The sequence below is a fragment of the Bubalus kerabau genome, chromosome 2 (genome assembly GCF_029407905.1).
Source record: "Bubalus kerabau isolate K-KA32 ecotype Philippines breed swamp buffalo chromosome 2, PCC_UOA_SB_1v2, whole genome shotgun sequence".
Lineage (NCBI taxonomy): Eukaryota > Metazoa > Chordata > Mammalia > Artiodactyla > Bovidae > Bubalus > Bubalus kerabau.
This window is the reverse complement of record NC_073625.1, coordinates 185311798-185329627: the sequence shown is the minus strand read 5'-3', so window position 1 is coordinate 185329627 and position 17830 is coordinate 185311798. Positions and strand designations below refer to the sequence as shown.

Sequence of the window (17830 nt, the reverse complement as noted above, 5' to 3'; positions counted from 1 at the left end):
CATATGAAAGATTGAGAAGCACTGTACTAGAATCATGTAAAAAGTTTGGAAGACATTAACCCAAACATGTGTTACAACTCTCTTGAGCCTCTTACCTACATTGTGTTACAGAAAAAAAATTATTCATGACTTGTTAAAGATGATAAAGGAGACTTTATTCAAGAGGGACTACCACAAGGGAGGCCTGACAGTGGGGGAGAGAGATTGCACTCAACTCTGAAAATACCAAGGACAAGCGGAGACTGCAGTATGGTCAGGTCATACAAGATGGCAGTTCTCTTGCTGTCTGTAATCCCCTGCTTGACCAAGCCCTGCTTCACTCAAATGACTATCCAAATCCTCTTAATTATAGGGTATCTGCCTATGTGCTTGTCCCTTGCCCTCGCTGTTGATTTCCCTGGTAACTGATGAGTCAACCTGACATCAACTGCCCCTAAGAATGGTAGCCTCCTACCCCAATCGTGAAGATTGCTGTCATGTCTTGCCTCCCATCTGCCATACATGATGGGGTGTTGCCCCAGGACCTTTTGTTTCAGTTTCATAAGATCCCCTATCCAATAAACTATTGATATTTGTCACTGACCCTGGGCTCTTTCTTTGGTCTGAAAGCTGAGCAATGAGAAGGCTTGCAGGCCTTCAGGGTGCAGCCCAACATCAGCCAAAGAGCAGGGTTGGGGGTCAATGGATGGAAAATTACTAAGAGGAAAGATCAAGGCTAGGAGATTCTTACTAGACCAACTCAAGAGGATTCTTCCTGAAGACAAGCCATGGTGATCAGATATGAAGGTGAAAGATTTAATCTAAACTGACCCAAAGGACTTTTGCCAGAACTAAGCAGGCAATCTTGGGACATAGTTAAAAAGAAAACTCAAAGGAGCTGACCCAGGTTTGGCCAAGATGAGGTCCCCAGGCCAACAGCATCAGCGTCATCAGGGAGGCCAGCCCAGCTGCAGGAGGCAGCAGATCTACTACTCTATCCTAAGAGAGTGTCACCACTGTGCAAGGCAGGCCAAGACTTTTCGAACTTTTAATTTTTCAAAAGAAATCAGAAACTCAAATATTTATGTCAAATCTGACTTTAAATGCTTGCATTTACTTTTTAAAAATGTTACCAACCAAATTGTTTTATAAACAAAATTAGCCTGTGATGGCTAGTTTGCAACTCTTTTCTAATCTGGAAAATGAAACCCATGAAAAAGTTTACCAACAGAGAGAGAAATATTAAAGTTGCAAAGAAGAGGCTCCTGGGACTTCCCTGGTGGTCCAGTAGCTAAGACTACAAACTCCCAATGCAGGGGACCTGGGTTCAATCCCAGGTCAGAGAACTAGATCCCACGTGCTGCAGCTAAAGATCCTGCATGGTGCAATGAAGCTCAAGGACCCCACGCTCTACAACTTAGATCCAGCACAGCCAAAATTAAATAAATAAAAATAAATACTAAAAAAAGAAAAAGCACTCCATTTCCATTTGGTAGAAATTAGGGAACAACTCTCACAGAAAAAGTAGATGATCTTTATGACCTTGGGGTAAAGGACCAGAGAGTGAATATTTTAGGAGTTCTGAGCCCTGCTGCTGTAGCAGGAAAGTGATCACAGACAACACGTGAAAGAATGGGCATATCTATGTTCTGATAAAACTTTATTTACAAAAATAGGCAGTAAGTCTGCTTTGAACCATGAACCCTCGCTCGCAGAACCCTGAGGTAATTCATAAAGGAAAAGACTGGTACACAACAAAATTAAAATTAAGAACTTCTTTTCATCAAAACAAACAAATAAAAAACTCCATCTCCCTGTGAAAAACAAACATCAAGCCAAGAGTGAAGTGGTAAGCCACAAACTAAGAGAACATATTTGCAATAATTGACAAAGGATATACTGATAAAAGATTAGCACCTATAAAAAAGTGCATATGTGAAAGTGTTATTTGCTTAGTCACGTCTGACTCTTTGCAACCCTGTGGACTGTAGCCTGCCAGGCTCCTCTGTCCATGGAATTCCCCAGGCAAGAATACTGGAGTGGGTAGCCATTCCCTTCTCCAGTGGATCGTCTGGACCCAGGTATTGAACCCAGGTCTTCTGCGTTGGCTGAACTGTGGTTATAATAGGAACTTGGGTGGGAGTTGAACATGCATTCTGGGAAAGTAAAAATGCACCGTCAGGCATGTGTGCTAAGTTGTTATGGACTGTAGCCTTTCAGGATCCTCTAACCATGGGATTCTCCAGGCAAGAATACTGGAGTTGCCATGCCCTCTTCCAGGGGATCTTCCCTACCCAGAGATCGAACCTGTGTGTCCTGCAGCTCTTGCATTGCAGGCAGCTTCTTTACTGCTGAGCCACTGGGGAAGCCCTCAAATGCACCATTCAGTTCAGTTCAGTCGCTCAGTCATGTCCGACTCTTTGCGACCCCATGGACTGCAGCACCTCAGGCCTCCCTGTCCATCACCAACTCCTGGAGTTTACTCAAGCTCATGTCCATTGAGTTGGTGATACCATCCAACCATCTCATCCTCTGTCATCCTGTTCTCCTCCCGCCTTCAATCTTTCCCAGCATCAGGATCTTTTCAAGTGAGTCAGTTCTTCGCATCAGATGAACCATGAAAGTGAAAGTGAAGTCGCTCGGTGGTGTCTGACTCTTTGCGACCCCATGGACTGTATCCTACCAGGCTCCTCCATCCATGGAATTTTCCAGGCAAGAGTACTGGAGTGGGTTGCCAGTTCCTTCTCCAGGGGATCTTCCTGACCCAGGAATTGAACCTGGGTCTCCTGCACTGCAGGCAGACGCTTTACCCTCTGAGCCACCAGGGAAGCCCATAAACAGATACAATTACCCCTGCATGGTGGGGGCACTGAGAAAATGTCATAGGAAGTGGCACAAGTGCTTTAATTGCACAGAAAAGCAGACTTTGGTGCTGTGTGAACTTGTGCTGATGACCAATGGTAAAGGCCTCCCTTTCCTCGCTCCTGATTTCATTTAAAACTGTCTTTGGGGGATCAGGAGGCTGGGCCAGTTTCCACAGACCTAGTTGGAAGAGTGATTTCTGAGTGGTATTCATTATGAAAAATGGTTTCTGTTTCTAGGGCTAGCTGCTTCTCCATCATCCAAACTGCCTGCCCGTCACTTGGTATCTGGGCTGGAGTAGCTTCCAGAGAATAAAACTCTCAACTCTGATGGTTTTAAAAGAAAAAGAGAAAGAAATTGATGTTTTGTCCTGATGCAATTGGGAAACTCCGCCCACTTAAAGGTATCCTGGAGACATGTTTTCTGTTTTCCTTTCCTGTTTCTCATCAGAAATTTAACACTTGGGTCCCATTCTTTCCTCTTTGCCTTTCCCCTTTAACAAATTACATTGGCATGCATTAATGAAATACCTACTGTTTGCAATGCATGGTGCTAGGTGGCTTCACAAACCCACATTTTTATCTCATCTTCTCCAACGTTTGAAAAGGAATAAACTAAAATCTCTCTCTTCACCACTTTGTCACTATTTTTTCTGGCTTTGGTTTTGCCTCTTTATATTCCTCTTCAAGTGAAGAGACTGAGATTCCCCATATTTTAAGCTGCTTGTGAAAAAGCAGGTAGTTCTTAGAAATCAAAGAGAACACATGAATATCCTTTCCTAGTGAGATTGTAGCCTCCATCAGTGCCTTTCCTGATTTGTGACTTCTGCTGGTTATTTTTCTGTTGAATAGAGGACTAGGGGAGGGAGGGAGTCCAAATAACAGGTCGTCATTTCGCTCTTTATTGTGCTCTTTGCAGGGAGTGGAATAAACCTCTTATCACTTGAAGCAGCTACACAGAATTCTTCTGGTTCTTGCAGACACACTGCAGACACCAGCACTCTGGCCGACTCCCTTTCGCCAAGGCAGCTGAGTCATGGTGGTGATCAACATGAAACCCCTCCAGGCTGAGATGCCAGGGGTGGCCACTGTGAACACAAAGGGATGACGGCATTTACCTGAGAAACTGGGTGTGTCAAATCCTATACCATGTTTGTGTTAAATGTTCAGAGAAATGGACCACTGCAACCTATGTCAAACAGAAACTGAGATTATAGCAGTTTTCAACGTTTGCAAAGCAGAAAACTTGTATCCATGGATACAAACTCTTTAAGATCACTAGAAGCATTTCACAAAGAAATCTTGAAGAGGTAAATAATAATTCTCTCTTATTTACAGAGAATCCAGGGTGGGAAGGTGTATGATTCTTCATGAAGATGCACCTGGTCTCAAACCTTGTCATCTTGGTCTGTGAATTCCTATCATTGACATTTGTGTTTTCCTTTTACAAGGCATCTCCACACCTTCCCATTTTCAGTTAATTCTTAGAGGGGTCCTCAGAATCCATTTCTGTAATGGGCTGAGAGGCTGCGCATTGTACTAATTGGGAACCAAGATTCTGCGGTCAGACTATTTGATTGGAATCTCTTCTCTACTTTGTAGCTGTGTGACCTGAGCAAGTTGTTTACCCTCTCTGAGCTTCAGTTACCCCATAGAGGGCTATAGGATTATACGAGATGATACATGTAAGGAATCTAGCACAGTACCTAGCCCAAAGGCCTAGTAAATACTAGACACAATTTGTATTTATTACCAACTAAACACCTAAGGGAATTTTAATTGCATTTGCTTCACCAGTTTTTCTTTTCATGCTCAATCTAGTCAGGATAGTTTTTGGTTTGGAGGTTTTTTTCCTCCCTCCCCATCTCTTTTCATCACTTTCCTCAACCCAAGAAAAGATGACCGTGAAACAACCATTTGAAATGAGGTCTGCTTTGCGCTGCTCCATTGGGAAGAGGCTTTGATCACCAGCCATGCTGTGGGGGTGTGGCCCTGCCCGCATAAGAGGCCTCTGTGAAGCTTTTGATAGTTTCAAAAAGAGAAGCCAAAGGGCAGCTTGTGGCTTCCTGGAACATGTGTATAAATGGACCTATGCCTGTGCCCAGTGCCCTGAGGGCCACCCCTCTTCCCAGGGCCAGAGCAGGCTGGGAGGGCACAACACACATGCCCTTAGCATTCTGGTGGCTCAAAAGCATGGTGCTTCTCTGCGACTCCTATTAGAGTGGGCTGCCCCCAGCCTGTGGAGGAAGAGGGCTGCAAGAGCCTCCGTGAGTATGTAGCAGTGCACCTGGAGGGGGGTCATGAGGGCAGGGCCTCCTCCAAGGAGCCAGCCCTAGCAGTATTATGCAAGGGACCTCTTGGAATTGCCAGCCTGGCCCTGGCGAGACTGGAAGATCACCTTGCAAGTGGGCGGACGCCAGCCTGACAGATGGCCTGGGCTGCTCACAGCACAGCCTACGTTAGCTGATCGAGTGTGTTCCCTGAAGGCAAGTAGCCCAACCAGGATGTCAGGGAGGCTATCCAGGGGAAAGGCGCAGGCTGCAAAATGGGTTCCCCAAGCTCTGCTTGACCTCTGCACTCTGGCCTTCAGTGTTCTTTCTGCAGGGGAAAAGACCAGCTCTCCTCTTTCACCTGAAAGCAAATCACTGGCTGATGTATACCCTGGACTATATATGACTGCCCCTCAGAAAAGTGGCCAAATGTTTCATCAAATAAACCAGCTACTGCAAAATTAAAAAGGGTAATAATATAGCAAAGCCTACTAGGGAAATTTATTCAGAAACCCTGCGACTTCTATAGAGAATTAAGAAAATGTTGAACTTTCAAATTTTATGATTTCATGTCCTTTATGACCAAAGACCTCTTACCATGTTCTTTTTTAAGCATGAATCCTTTTCATAAGAGTTAGAAAGTAAATGTATAACATTTTTCTTCCTTAAGCTCAGAATAGAGTCTGGGGAAATTTAATGTTCCAGGATTCAGCCTGTGAGTATGTGATAAGGATTCATGGAGAGAAGCCTTTTAACTCAAAACAAAATCTGTTTGCAGCTATTGTTCAGCTGACATAAAGTATCTGGTTACTGGGCATGTTGCATAATGCATGATAGTGTAAACCAACCATTTTAAGTGCTGACACTGAACTCCTTGATAAGGATGAAGACTGAAGTAATTTGTTAATTTTTTTTTTAGAAATCCTCTGAAACAATGCTTCTCAAGGCTGAATGATTCAACACTTTAGAACTGAGATGCCGCTGAGGGTGTGTGTGTGCGTGCTCATGCTGATAAGAATTCTGGAAGGAAACAGGAAAAAACCATGTCATGTCCTCTTTAAGAGCTAGAAAAGCTGTCAGAAGAATTAAGATTAAACCTCATGAGAGTCTGTGGGTGTGGAAAGTCACCAGCTACCTAATATTAACATAGCTTGCAACAGAACGCTGTTGCTAGAAATAGGACAGTCACATCACTACCACTAAGCAATTTGCATCCGGCAGACCAGCCCCTGGATTCCTCCTGGCTCCTGCTGCTCTCTGGGTACTGCATTTCTGGAAGCTTTCAGGCAGCCTTGGGATGTGGCTGTCTGCTTTCACTATGAATTCTACCTGAAAGAGGAAGCAGCAAGGAGAAGAACATCTGCTTTGTTTTCAGGAAAGTGGTCAAGCTACAAGCAAATCTCTAGGCATCTGAGGAATTGTGAAGCTTCTAGATTTCATGTGGTTGCTGACAGGGAGGGGCAAATAAGGATCTTTGTGATCTCCTCATCATGGATAATCTGTTGCCTCAGTCAAGATTCTCTTATTTCAAAAAATATCCTCTCCATGCAATTAGAAAATATTTATCGATGCTGAGAAACCAAAAAGAGGAAGAACAGGTACCATTTTGTTTATTTTACCTTTAAGGTTAATGGGGGTTTGCTTCTGGGTGTTGCTTTTATGTCACTTGGTGATTTAGTTTCTGCTAATTTACCTGTTTGTAGGCACAAATCGGCATTTGCTTTCAGCTGTTCAGACTTGGCAGAGGAGCAAACAGGCATGTGGGGGATTTATTTGAACTTGGAACATTTGGATCCCGAGATTAAGCTCAAGTTCTGTAATAAAACCTTGTGCTTTCTTTTTTTCAGAATAGCTAAACTACTCTGAATTAAACTGTGTGGATTCCTTGATAATTTTCTAGGGCCTCAAATACAAATTTTAAAACTGTTAATATTTTGACAGACAATAATATCAGGCCCCAGAAATATACTCAGCTTTTTGTATATATTTATGTCTAGGTTATACACCAGGATTTGCCAAACAAAGAAACATTTCGTAGACTGTAAGTGTGATAGCCTTAAACAGATCACTAATTGTGAGGATCTTTCAGAGTAATTAGTCACTTTTTTGATGGAAGTTAGCGGACAGAGCACTGCTGATTTTACTCTTTTTAGCTAATCAAAAGTACTTCTAGCAGTAGACTCTAGCATGTGGGAGTTTAAACATAAAAAACAAAACAAAAACAGAAAACAAAACTGCTAAAATGTTTGATCATTTCTTTTTAAAAACCATGCATTCATTTTACTGTTTTGAGATTTATATTATTCTATCCCTTATAATCTATGAAAGGGCATTTCCTAAAACTATTTTTCTAAATCATACCAAATTATAAGAAGAAATAGCTATGTTTGATCCACTTAAATCTAGTTTAGGAAAAAGGATGGTAGTGGTAAAGGACAAATGTGTAGCCACATTGAAGACCCAAAACAGTCATAAATTGTGTGTGTATCATGCTAGTAACTAGAACTGCAAAACCTCATGGGAGACAGGAGCAGTGTCCTGTATTTGAACAAGATGCCCTACTTAATAAAACACTTCCAAGATGAGAAAGCAAAAGTCAGCAGACAGAAAATCCTCTAATGACAAGTTTCCCCAAAAGTCGATGCATAATTCAGAAAAATAAGAATTATTATTACTGTTTGAGGGGAAACTGCTCTTATGCAGTTCCTTTAATGATTTTGCAAGTGCTGGAAATTCAGACTGTGCTAACTAAAGGGGTTAGGTTGGTCTAGATTATCTCTTATTTAGGCAAGGTGTTGGCATTATAAGGAGATCTCTTGGTTTCCAAGTCTCAGTATATGCGTGCTTTTTAAGTGGAAAGCCAGAGACACAAGTGCTGTTTCTGGGTTGGCCACATTGGCTAAGTCCACACCCACAGGCTTTTTCAGGCCTCATGAGTGGGGGAGGGGAAGGAGAGGAGGCTAAAAGGATGGGGCTGGAACTGTGGAATGTGGATTAGGTAATTGCCACTCCCTTTTCTCAGTATTTGCAAATTTTCAGAGATGTGGCTATATTGCTTGTACATTTTATTTTTTTAAGTTTATTTTTTAAATGCTACAAAATACATTCAGAGGACTATTAGAATATAATAGGATCCTCTGTCTTGGGCTGAGTGGACGGTCCCCTCCCCAGTTGACAACCATTTGGGATGACCTGAAATAGCGACGAGCATTGTGCTGATTTCTTAACTCACTATGTAAACTAATGCAGACAGTAAGAAAAATAACATATTCAGTTCCTTTCTGAAACCAATTAACAGCTCTGCAGCATAAGATCTCACAGAATTAGAGAAATGAGGTCAAAGTCGGTCATGGCTAACCTTGGAAAGCTCATTGGAAAGTTAGAAAGGAGGTTGCTAATGTGTATAGTTTCAGGACCTGCATTAGCTATCTCTAATCCTTATATTCCCATAAGATGGATCCTCAATACAAAGCTGAGGGAAGGCAGACTTTCAGACTGTAAGAGGCCTTGCCCAAGGCCACCAGCCAGCAAGTGCTGAAGGCAAACTGGAATTCGCATTGTTTGGCTTTAAACTGATCCATTTTACCATGCTTGATCTCTTAATGATCTAGTGACAGCAACACAGCTTATACTGCCCTGAGGTGGCTTCATCAACTTGAATCTCTTCTTCCATGTATCCTACAGATGAGGGATCTGAACATAGAGGATGACTCATAGACAAGAACTTGGGGGATGACCTGGTGCCTTCCTGTCTCTTGAACAGAAAGACTTCTTTCTGAACAAGAAATAAGATTTAAGAGCTGACCTGACAGGTCTTGCCTATTTAATGGTAAATTTGCTTAGGAGAAGGAGAGTGATCTTGGGGGCCAGAGGGCACGTACAATAGCTATAAATAAATAAGCTTTTTGGAATTAGACCCCTGAACTAGTGTAATATCATCTTCCAACAAAATAAATACACATATTTTTTTTGCTATCTCTCCATATTCTTGTTATCTGAAAATGCAACCATGTTACCAATGATGTCCTCATATATAAATATGAACACAAATGTTGACCTAGCAAAGACTGACCGTCATGCTCACAACGCTCTGCTTTGTCATCTTGTTTTGTGGAATTCTTTTGATGATTAGGCAAGTTTTTCATATATATTGTGTGTGGAGCATTTTCATAGGTGATGAGGATCAGGTGTAGTATACCCCTTCTGTGATGTTTACAGTCTTAATTAGTGGAAAGAGCTGTTCTCAAGTGTTTATAATGAGGCAAAAACCATACACTGCTGTCATAGCAAGTATTTTGGGGCTCAAGACCTGCCCTGATTAGTTTGTTTAAAATGAGGAGAATGGTCTTTAGGGGGGTCAGGGGTTATGCATAATATCTATACTGTGGTTACAGATTAGAACCGAATTTTGTTTTGAAGGCTGTTCTAAAGTTTCTCTTCAGTGGCTTAAAGAAAGTTTTCCAGTTAAACAGAATCACTGAAGTTTTATTTCTTGCTTTGTTTCTTAGTAAATGCCAACCTCAGTGGTGGGTTGTTAAATAAATACTTGGATTTAATTTGAACCTTAGAAACTTAGTTTGTCATTTTGGCTCTTATGTCTGCTCTGAATGACAGTATAAAAATTAAGGAGTCCCCTCAGACGCCCCCAAAAAGCTATGTTGAGATTTGGAACACGGCATAGGGTGTTGAGTTGCTGATGCAGGCTTTCCTCTATAGGTAAAATGATAGAAACTTTCATACAGCGTGGTTTAAGAAATATTAAGAATATTTAGGTTAAGTAAGTGTATTATTATATTTTGATGGTATACCAAAGTTATCCATTTTTAAAAGCCTCCAAAAAAATTCATGAAATGCTATTGGTACTTAAAATGACATCTCAGGGGAAAACTAAAGCCATTTTCCCCTTGTCCTTGTGCTTGGGTAGAGAAAAAGTTTTAATGCTTTAGAGGCAGGAAGAAAAGATGATCCTTGTAGAATTTAAGGTAGAGGGCAGAGACTCTACCCCATTTCTGTAGAGGAATTTGCATGATTGTATACAAAGCAACACTGATAGTTAAATTAAGCAACATTGACAGTTAAATTGCTGTGATAATATGAAACTGAACCTTAATATTTGGGACTATTAAATATGACATTAAAAGTTGAACTAGTTTATCATGGTAAATGCAACAGTCTCTATCTGAAGGGAGAAATTTAAAAAGACAGCTGTTTATTCACCAAATAAAAAGTCTCCAGTGGTTTTCATGCCTCAGTCTGTTTGGGCTGTTGTAATAAAATATCATACACTTATAAACAGCAGAAGTTTATTTCTCACAGTTCTGGAGGCTGAAAGTACAAGATCCAGGTGCCAGCCAATCTGGTATCTGGTGAGACCCACTTCTCGCATTCAGATGCTGACTGTTAAGCTGTGTCCTCACATAGCAGAAAGCGAGGAGGGAGCTATGCAGCTTCTCTTTTATAAGGTCACTAATGCCATTCATGTGGGCTCTCTTCTCATGACCTGTCACCTACCAAAGGCCCCTCTCCTAATGCGATCACACTGGGGTTAGGATTTCAGCATACAGACTTGGGGGACACAAACAAGTGTGTCTGCAGCACTTCATAGCCTATAAACACCCAAGGACTGTGATTGATGGCTTGTATGAAGATGAACGTTCTTCTGGTCATGGCACACACGCTCATACTCTGTCTCTCTCCCAATCCTGTCTTCTCTGAGAGAATGTACCACCATCCATCCTGCACTCAGGCAGAGACCTAGGAGTCATCTCTAGCACTTTATGCTCCCTCAGTCAATATTTAATTTATCAGCAAATCCTTTCAGTCTTATCCCCAAGTATGCCCCCAATTCAGAGAAGGCAATGGCACCCCACTCCAGTACTCTTGCCTGGAAAATCCCATGGATGGAGGAACCTGGTAGGCTGCAGTCCATGGGGTCGCTAAGAGTCGGACACGACTGAGTGACTTCACTTTCACTTTTCTCTTTCATGCACTGGAGAAGGAAATGGCAACCCACTCCAGTATTCTTGCCTGGAGAATCCCAGAAACAGGGGAGCCTGGTGAGCTGCCATCTACGGGGTTGCACAGAGTCGGACACGACTGAAGCGACTTAGCAGCAGCAGCAGCAGCAGCAGCAGCAGCATGCCCCTAGTTGTTCAATCTACTTCTTTGTCTTGCCACCCTAGCCCAGGAGGCCAGTTCCCTTCTTATCTGAAATATTGCGACAGCCGTCTCATTGGTCTCCCTCCAGCCACTGCTCTCCTGTCTAATGGGTTCTTCTCACTGCAGTTAGGGGGTCTTCCAGAGATAAACTGACTGTGAAACTCCCCACCTCACCACGATGCCAGCCCCCATGTGCTTTCCTGCTGTGTGCCTGCCTTTGGTCTCTGCACCCCAACTCCAGTCTCCTTCTCCTCTCTCTGCATCCCTGTCACATCCTGGTTAGGCCTTTGTCCCAACTGTTACTCACTATCCTCCCATAGTTAATACCTACTCTCCCTTCAGGTGTTAATTCAATATGAGGTCCCTGAGGGCAGCCTTTTCTGACTCTCTTACCTTGTCCCCTCTCCTCAGCATGTATTACTTTGGAGGCACCTTATAGCTCTCTGTTGCTGTGCTCATCCCAGTAGCTACTGAGCACCTATTTTGGGGGCCACTTGCTTCCCAGTATGTCCTGGAGGGCAAATAAAGTGCCGGTTGCCTGGAAGGCACTAAGAACTCATTTGTGGAATTGGTTCCCAGGGGCTGGGTGGTGAGGGTGGCAGTGGGGAGGGGTCTAGGCAGATAATGAATGCTATTCTGAGGTGTTGGAAGGAATCCTGGATGTTAGGCTCTGTGAGGAAGACATGTAAGGGCTGATTGTTCTGTGTATGTACTTGTTCCTTGTGTGTTTCACAAGACACATAGGGCCAATTTGTGGAGAAAAATGGAGGTGGTATTTGGGAGGTCTCAGAGAAAATAACCATAACTAATGAGTAGAACTGTAGGGAGAGTTGGGATACAATAATAAGAATGAACTTTCTAAAAAAGTGAGGCTAAACAATGGGCCACCCTTTGCGGAGTGCAGGGTACGTGACCCTCCTTGAGAGATCGTGTAGTGATGGTTTCTGCATCATGAAAGAGAAGATTGAATGATACGTGAGGCCCATTTCAGCCCCAATATTCTGATACAGTGAATAGAAAGATGATTCAGACCCCTTAGGAATGAAGGTGACTCATGCAAAATGCTGGAATCCAGCATTGCTGGGAGAAATATCCATAACCTCAGATATGCAGATGACACCATCCTAATGGCAGAAAGCGAAGAGGAACTAAAGAACCTCTTGATGAAGCTGAAAAGAGGAGAGTGGAAAAAGCTGGCCTAAAACTCAACATTTGAAAAACCTAGATCATGGCATCCGGCCCCATCATTTCATGGCAAATAGATGGGGAAACAATGGAAACAGTGACAGACTTTATTTTCTTGGGCTCCAAAATCACTGCAGATGGTGACTGCAGCCATGAAATTAAAAAACCCTTGCTCCTTGGAAGAAAAGCTATAACAAACCTAGATAGCATATTAAAAAGCAGAGACCTTTGCCAACAAAGGTCCAAATTGTCCAAGCTATGGTTTTTCCAGTAGTCGTGTGTGGATGTGAGAGTTGGTTCATAAAGAAGGCTGAGTACCGAAGAATTGATGCTTTCAAACTGTGGTTTTGGAGAAGACTCTTGAGAGTCCTTTGGACAGCAAGGAGCTCAAACCAGTCAATCCTAAAGGAAATCAACCCTGAATATGCATTGGAAGGACTGATGCTGAAGCTGAAGCTCCAATACTTTGGCCACCTGATATGAAGAGCTGACTCATTGGAAAAGATCCTGATGCTGGGAAAGACAAAAGGCAGGAGGAGAAGAGGGTGACAGAGGATGAGATGGTTGGATGGCATCACTGACTCAACGGACATGAGTTTGGGCAGACTCCAGGAGATAGTGGAGGACAGGGAAGCCTGGCGTGCTGCAGTCCAAGGGGCTGCAAAGGGTTGGACAAGACTGAGCGACTGAACAAAAACAAGGAACAAAGAAAACGTAGGTGCACAAGCTAGAGTTCATTTGTTTAACTCAGTGGTAAATACTCCACAGTCTGAGCATGTCACTCTGAAATCAAAAGCCAAAGAAAACAGAATCCAACATCCTGGGAGATTCATGTAGCATATAATCCTCCATTAAGGAAGGGAAATATGGCTACATCTAGAAAACAGCTCAGGTGAAAAGCTTATGCACCAGTGACTAGCTTTTCTGAGCCTGATCCACCACTGAACTACCTGCACCCATAGTTTCACAGGTTTTATAACCTCTTCAGTATAAATAAATAACTAAGTATACTTCTGCAGTCATTGATGAATGGGTACATGGAAAAATTTTAGGTATTGTGTGACATTTTAACCACTTTCCCCCCTTGATATCAAGCCTCCTTTACTTTCCTTTTTTCCCCCCTGCATTTAGTGCTAACAATCAGTTGCTTATTATGGTCTCTTTGGAAGGTGTTCCCCTCTTCTTGTCCATATTGCCAGAGCTGTGAAGTTTTAGACACGCCTGGGAAACACCTGGATCCTGAGCTAACTTCTGAGCTACTTCTAATCTTGTTATCTGCTTCTAAACTTTCCTAATCTACTGAGCTCAGATGTCTTTGAACCATAGGATGAAACTGATAAACACCAAATCCTTTGCTTTTGAAAAAAATCACATTAACTCATATATGAAACCCTTTTTTTTTTTTAACTATAATGTAGCTTTTTTATGCAGATTCCTAAATTTGCTATCCTATCCCACTTCTCAGACAGTTTGTAACATTTTATTTGCTATCTTTTGTTCAGAATGGAAGATGACATATTTTCTCACCTTGTACAAATAGTTTCATGCCTTAGCAGAAAAAGAAATGAGCTTCCCACATATGTTGTACTGCTCATAGTGTGCTGTGAAGAGAGCAGGAAAAATATTGAAATTATCTCTTTCCTGTGCATCCTAAAGGTAGCTATTAGTAAGATTATTTCAAGAAATACAACTTGGATTATTCATTCAAGAATACGGAATTTAGGGATGTCCCTGGTGGTCCAGTGGCTAAGATTCCAGGTTCCCACTGCAGGGGGTCCAGGTTCCATGCCTGGTCAGGGAACTAAGATCCAGCTTTCCCTGTGTTACAGCCAAAAAGTTAAAAAAAAACAAACAAAAAACAAGAAATTAAAAATTTTTACTAAATGTCTTATGTGCCAGGCACTTAGCAATATACTTATATATGTTGTCATTTAATCTTCATAATAATCTTATAAAACTGGTGGTATTATCCCCACTTTATGAGTGAGAAAACTGAGGTTTCAAGAGGTGAGGTTAGGCTTAGCATATAGCTTGGCACGTAGCTTACACATGATGGCAGCAAGATTTCAGCTCCAGGTTTGCCTGTTAGACTCCACAGTCTGGTTCACTGCCTCATACTGAAATACCTCCATCGGTAAGGTCCCTTTCTCCCTTTCTTTCCCTTGCCTCGTCCTTTCTTTTCGTCCTTTTTCTCCTGGTGTTTTCTCTCATTAATTGAGAATAAAGGAGTTAAAAAATACAACCATCATAACTACTGTGTAGGAAAGACACGTTAAATCCCTTTAGGTAGAGATCTATGTTTTTGAAAGATTTGAAGGTTAGTCAATTTGGGGAAACTTCTTTTAAGAAAAAGAATACAAAATTATAGTATTAAATTGGATATAAAGTGAAGACTTAGAATGGAATAAGAAACCTCAATAAATTACAGATTTGGGTGACAAATATAAGAAACATCACAAAATCTAAAAAAAAAAAAAATGCATTTTTGCTAATTCATGGATGCATCCTAAGGTGTTTTGTTCCTACATTTTTAGACTACAGAGTCTTCAATCACCACTTCATGTGAAAATGGTTTTCTAATATTTTCTATTGCTAAAGCTGAAACTCCAGTACTTTGGCCACCTCATGCGTTGACTTATTAGAAAAGACTCTGATGCTGGGAGGGATTGCGGGCAGGAGGAAAAGGGGACGACAGAGGATGAGATGGCAGGATGGCATCACCAACTCGATGGACGTGAGTTTGAGTGAACTCTGGGAGTTGGTGATGGACAGGGAGGCCTGGTGTGCTGCGATTCATGGGGTCGCAAAGAGTCGGACACGGCTGAGCAACTGAACTGAACTGAATATTTTCTAAAGAGATCATCAAAAGATAATTCAGATACTCCTAACATGGTTAATTTATATTTGGTTTTTATTAGAGTCTAGAAAATTTCTAGTGACTAGTTTCTGGCTCTGTTTCTCCTTTACCACCATACACTTCAGGTGCTGGGCACCACCGGACACACTTAGGTAAAGATTTCAGGTCTCGTGATTTAGGATTATAGGCAGTGGGAATATTCCTAGATGTCCTCCCAAGACAGCTAGTGATGACTTAACCATACACAGACATGACTACAAACCGCACTTATATGGCACGAAATCCAAATACAATCTAAATGTCTCCTCATCTCAACTTCCTTTAAGCCAGATTCAGAATTTTGGCCTTGGCTGCTCCAGTGCTATGATAGGAGACACGTGAAGGGAGAAAAGTCAGCAGAAAGAGTGGTCTAAAGTCATTTGCAGTTAAAATATCTTTTGTAAATTTTACCAAACCATGAGACCTAGCATCTCTTTTAGGACCTTAAAAGGTACATCTGCAAGTGAGGGGCCCTCAAACTTAATTTTTTTCTTGGTTTCCAAGAAAATCCAGCTCTGGAAGGATGGTATAACAAACAGGCAAAAGAAACAAAATAGTGTTTTGCTACAATATGCAAGAGTACATGCCATAGGGTGGCTTCCAAGTAATGGATGAGGTCCTATTCTGAACAGCCTGAGCTCCCCAAACCATTGAATGAGGCAAAGGATATTCTTTCAGTGTATTTTGTACTATAGTAAATAGTACCATGGAGATGAAGATGTTCTGGAACTGCTCAAACTCAAAGATTTCCTCACCCCCACCCTCATTTATATTTGCAAAAGACATTATTTGTAATGGGGTTATTTGCAAATGCAATAGATCTCAAAACTCCCAAATTGGTCTAATTAATATTAAATACACCCTTTGCTATCCTTCCAAGCAGGCCAGGATATACCCATAGAGAAAGAACATGTTCTTGCTGTTAGATGACACAGTAGAAAAATTATAGCAACACTAAAGAAAGTCTTTAAGATTTCATTGAGATGTAATCAAGCTTTTGTAAACTCACTTTTATATGCAGTTATAACATAGTTGCTCTAATTTGTATCTGGATAAAATCACCTTTATGTTGGGTCTCTTTACTGAATTGTTCTGACTGGTAATGTATTTGAACACCTAGCTTTCTTGGGTCTTGGGTATGTTTTCCTTTTAGTGGAAACTCTTGACTCATCTTACTCCCTTTCCTTTGTTCTAAATGAGTAACTGTTCTTATAATTGTGTCCTGTACCATTAACCTTATTATAATATTTACCAGTAAACTAGAGTATGGCTTATAAGTACACCTTAAAATAAATATATTATCATTTTTTTTTTACTGCTAATATAATCTTTGTTTTTATCAGAATGATTTTGGTAATCCATTGTGAACAATATTATTAATAGATCATATTATTGAAGTATTTTGGTCTTATATAATGAGTACATAGTTTATTGTTTAAAGTGATTGATTAGTGTAAAATCCTATTTCACCAAAGCTGAAAAATTACACTTTTGCTCTGTACCCACCATATAATTTCTATATAATGTACTTAAATTTTTTTTATAACCTCTGAAATGCTACATAGTTTTTGTTGCTGTTGTTTTGTTTTTGAGGGATGAAACTATTTCTCTGACGAACACACCATTTCAAGAGTAATGGCATTTTTTATTTATGAAGCTTCCCCCACTTTCATTTAACTGGTGTTGCTAAAACCTGATACACCTGGTCAAAGAAGCATTGTTTCAGAGGTCTTCAAACCTGAAATAGGAGAACAAAGGTTGAATTCATAGCTGAGAACACAACCATAGCTCCACTGCCGCTGCACTGCGCTTCTGTTCTCTTCGATATGGAAATTCCATCGCTATACAGATGCGACGCTCAGGGTTACTTAAAAGGGGAGAAGAATAATCTCTTCATGGTCTTAGTGCCCTTTCCCTTAGTCTTTTAAAATAACTGGTCTTAAGCCAACAGATAACTACTCAAAGTTCAAAGCCATATATGATTTAAGAATGCTGGAGGAGATTTATGGATTTCCCTGGTGGTCTAGTGGTTAAGATTCTGAGCTTCCACTGAAGGGAGCTCAGTTTTAATCCCTGGTTGGGGTACTGTAGCTTCCCTGGTGGCTTAGACGGTAAAGCGTCTGTCTACAATGCGGGAGACCCAGGTTCGATCCCTGGGTCGGGAAGATCCTCTGGAGAAGGAAATGGTACCCTACTCCAGTACTCTTGCCTGGAAAATCCCATGGATGGAGGAGCCTGGTAGGCTACAGTCTATGGGGTCGCAAAGAGTCGGACACGACTGAGTGACTTCACTTTCACTTTCACTTTGGGGTACTAAGGTCTTACATGCCACATGGCCAAAAAAAAAAAAAAAAAAAAAAAAGAATGCTGGAGGAGGTTTAAAATTCAGATATACATTCTCAGCTGTTCTTTGGAATTGAGGACTTTTTTACACAAAAGTTTTATATTTCTTGGATATCAGTGCTTAAACCGGAAGTTAT

General features: G+C 41.4%; 1 protein-coding gene across 2 annotated transcripts in view; it reads left to right on the top strand.

The window, feature by feature from the left end:
* Positions 1-6143: 6143 nt before the first annotated feature.
* Positions 6144-17830, top strand: part of ATP2C1 (ATPase secretory pathway Ca2+ transporting 1) — a 153272-nt gene continuing 141585 nt past the window's right edge. Inside the window, exon 1 of one of the 2 annotated variants that reach the window (XM_055569700.1) lies at positions 6144-6708. In XM_055569700.1, the coding sequence (XP_055425675.1) occupies positions 6601-6708 (108 nt within the window). In that variant the 5' untranslated portion in view covers positions 6144-6600. The remainder of the gene's footprint in view (positions 6709-17830) is intronic. The other variant, XM_055569698.1, reaches the window with a different exon arrangement.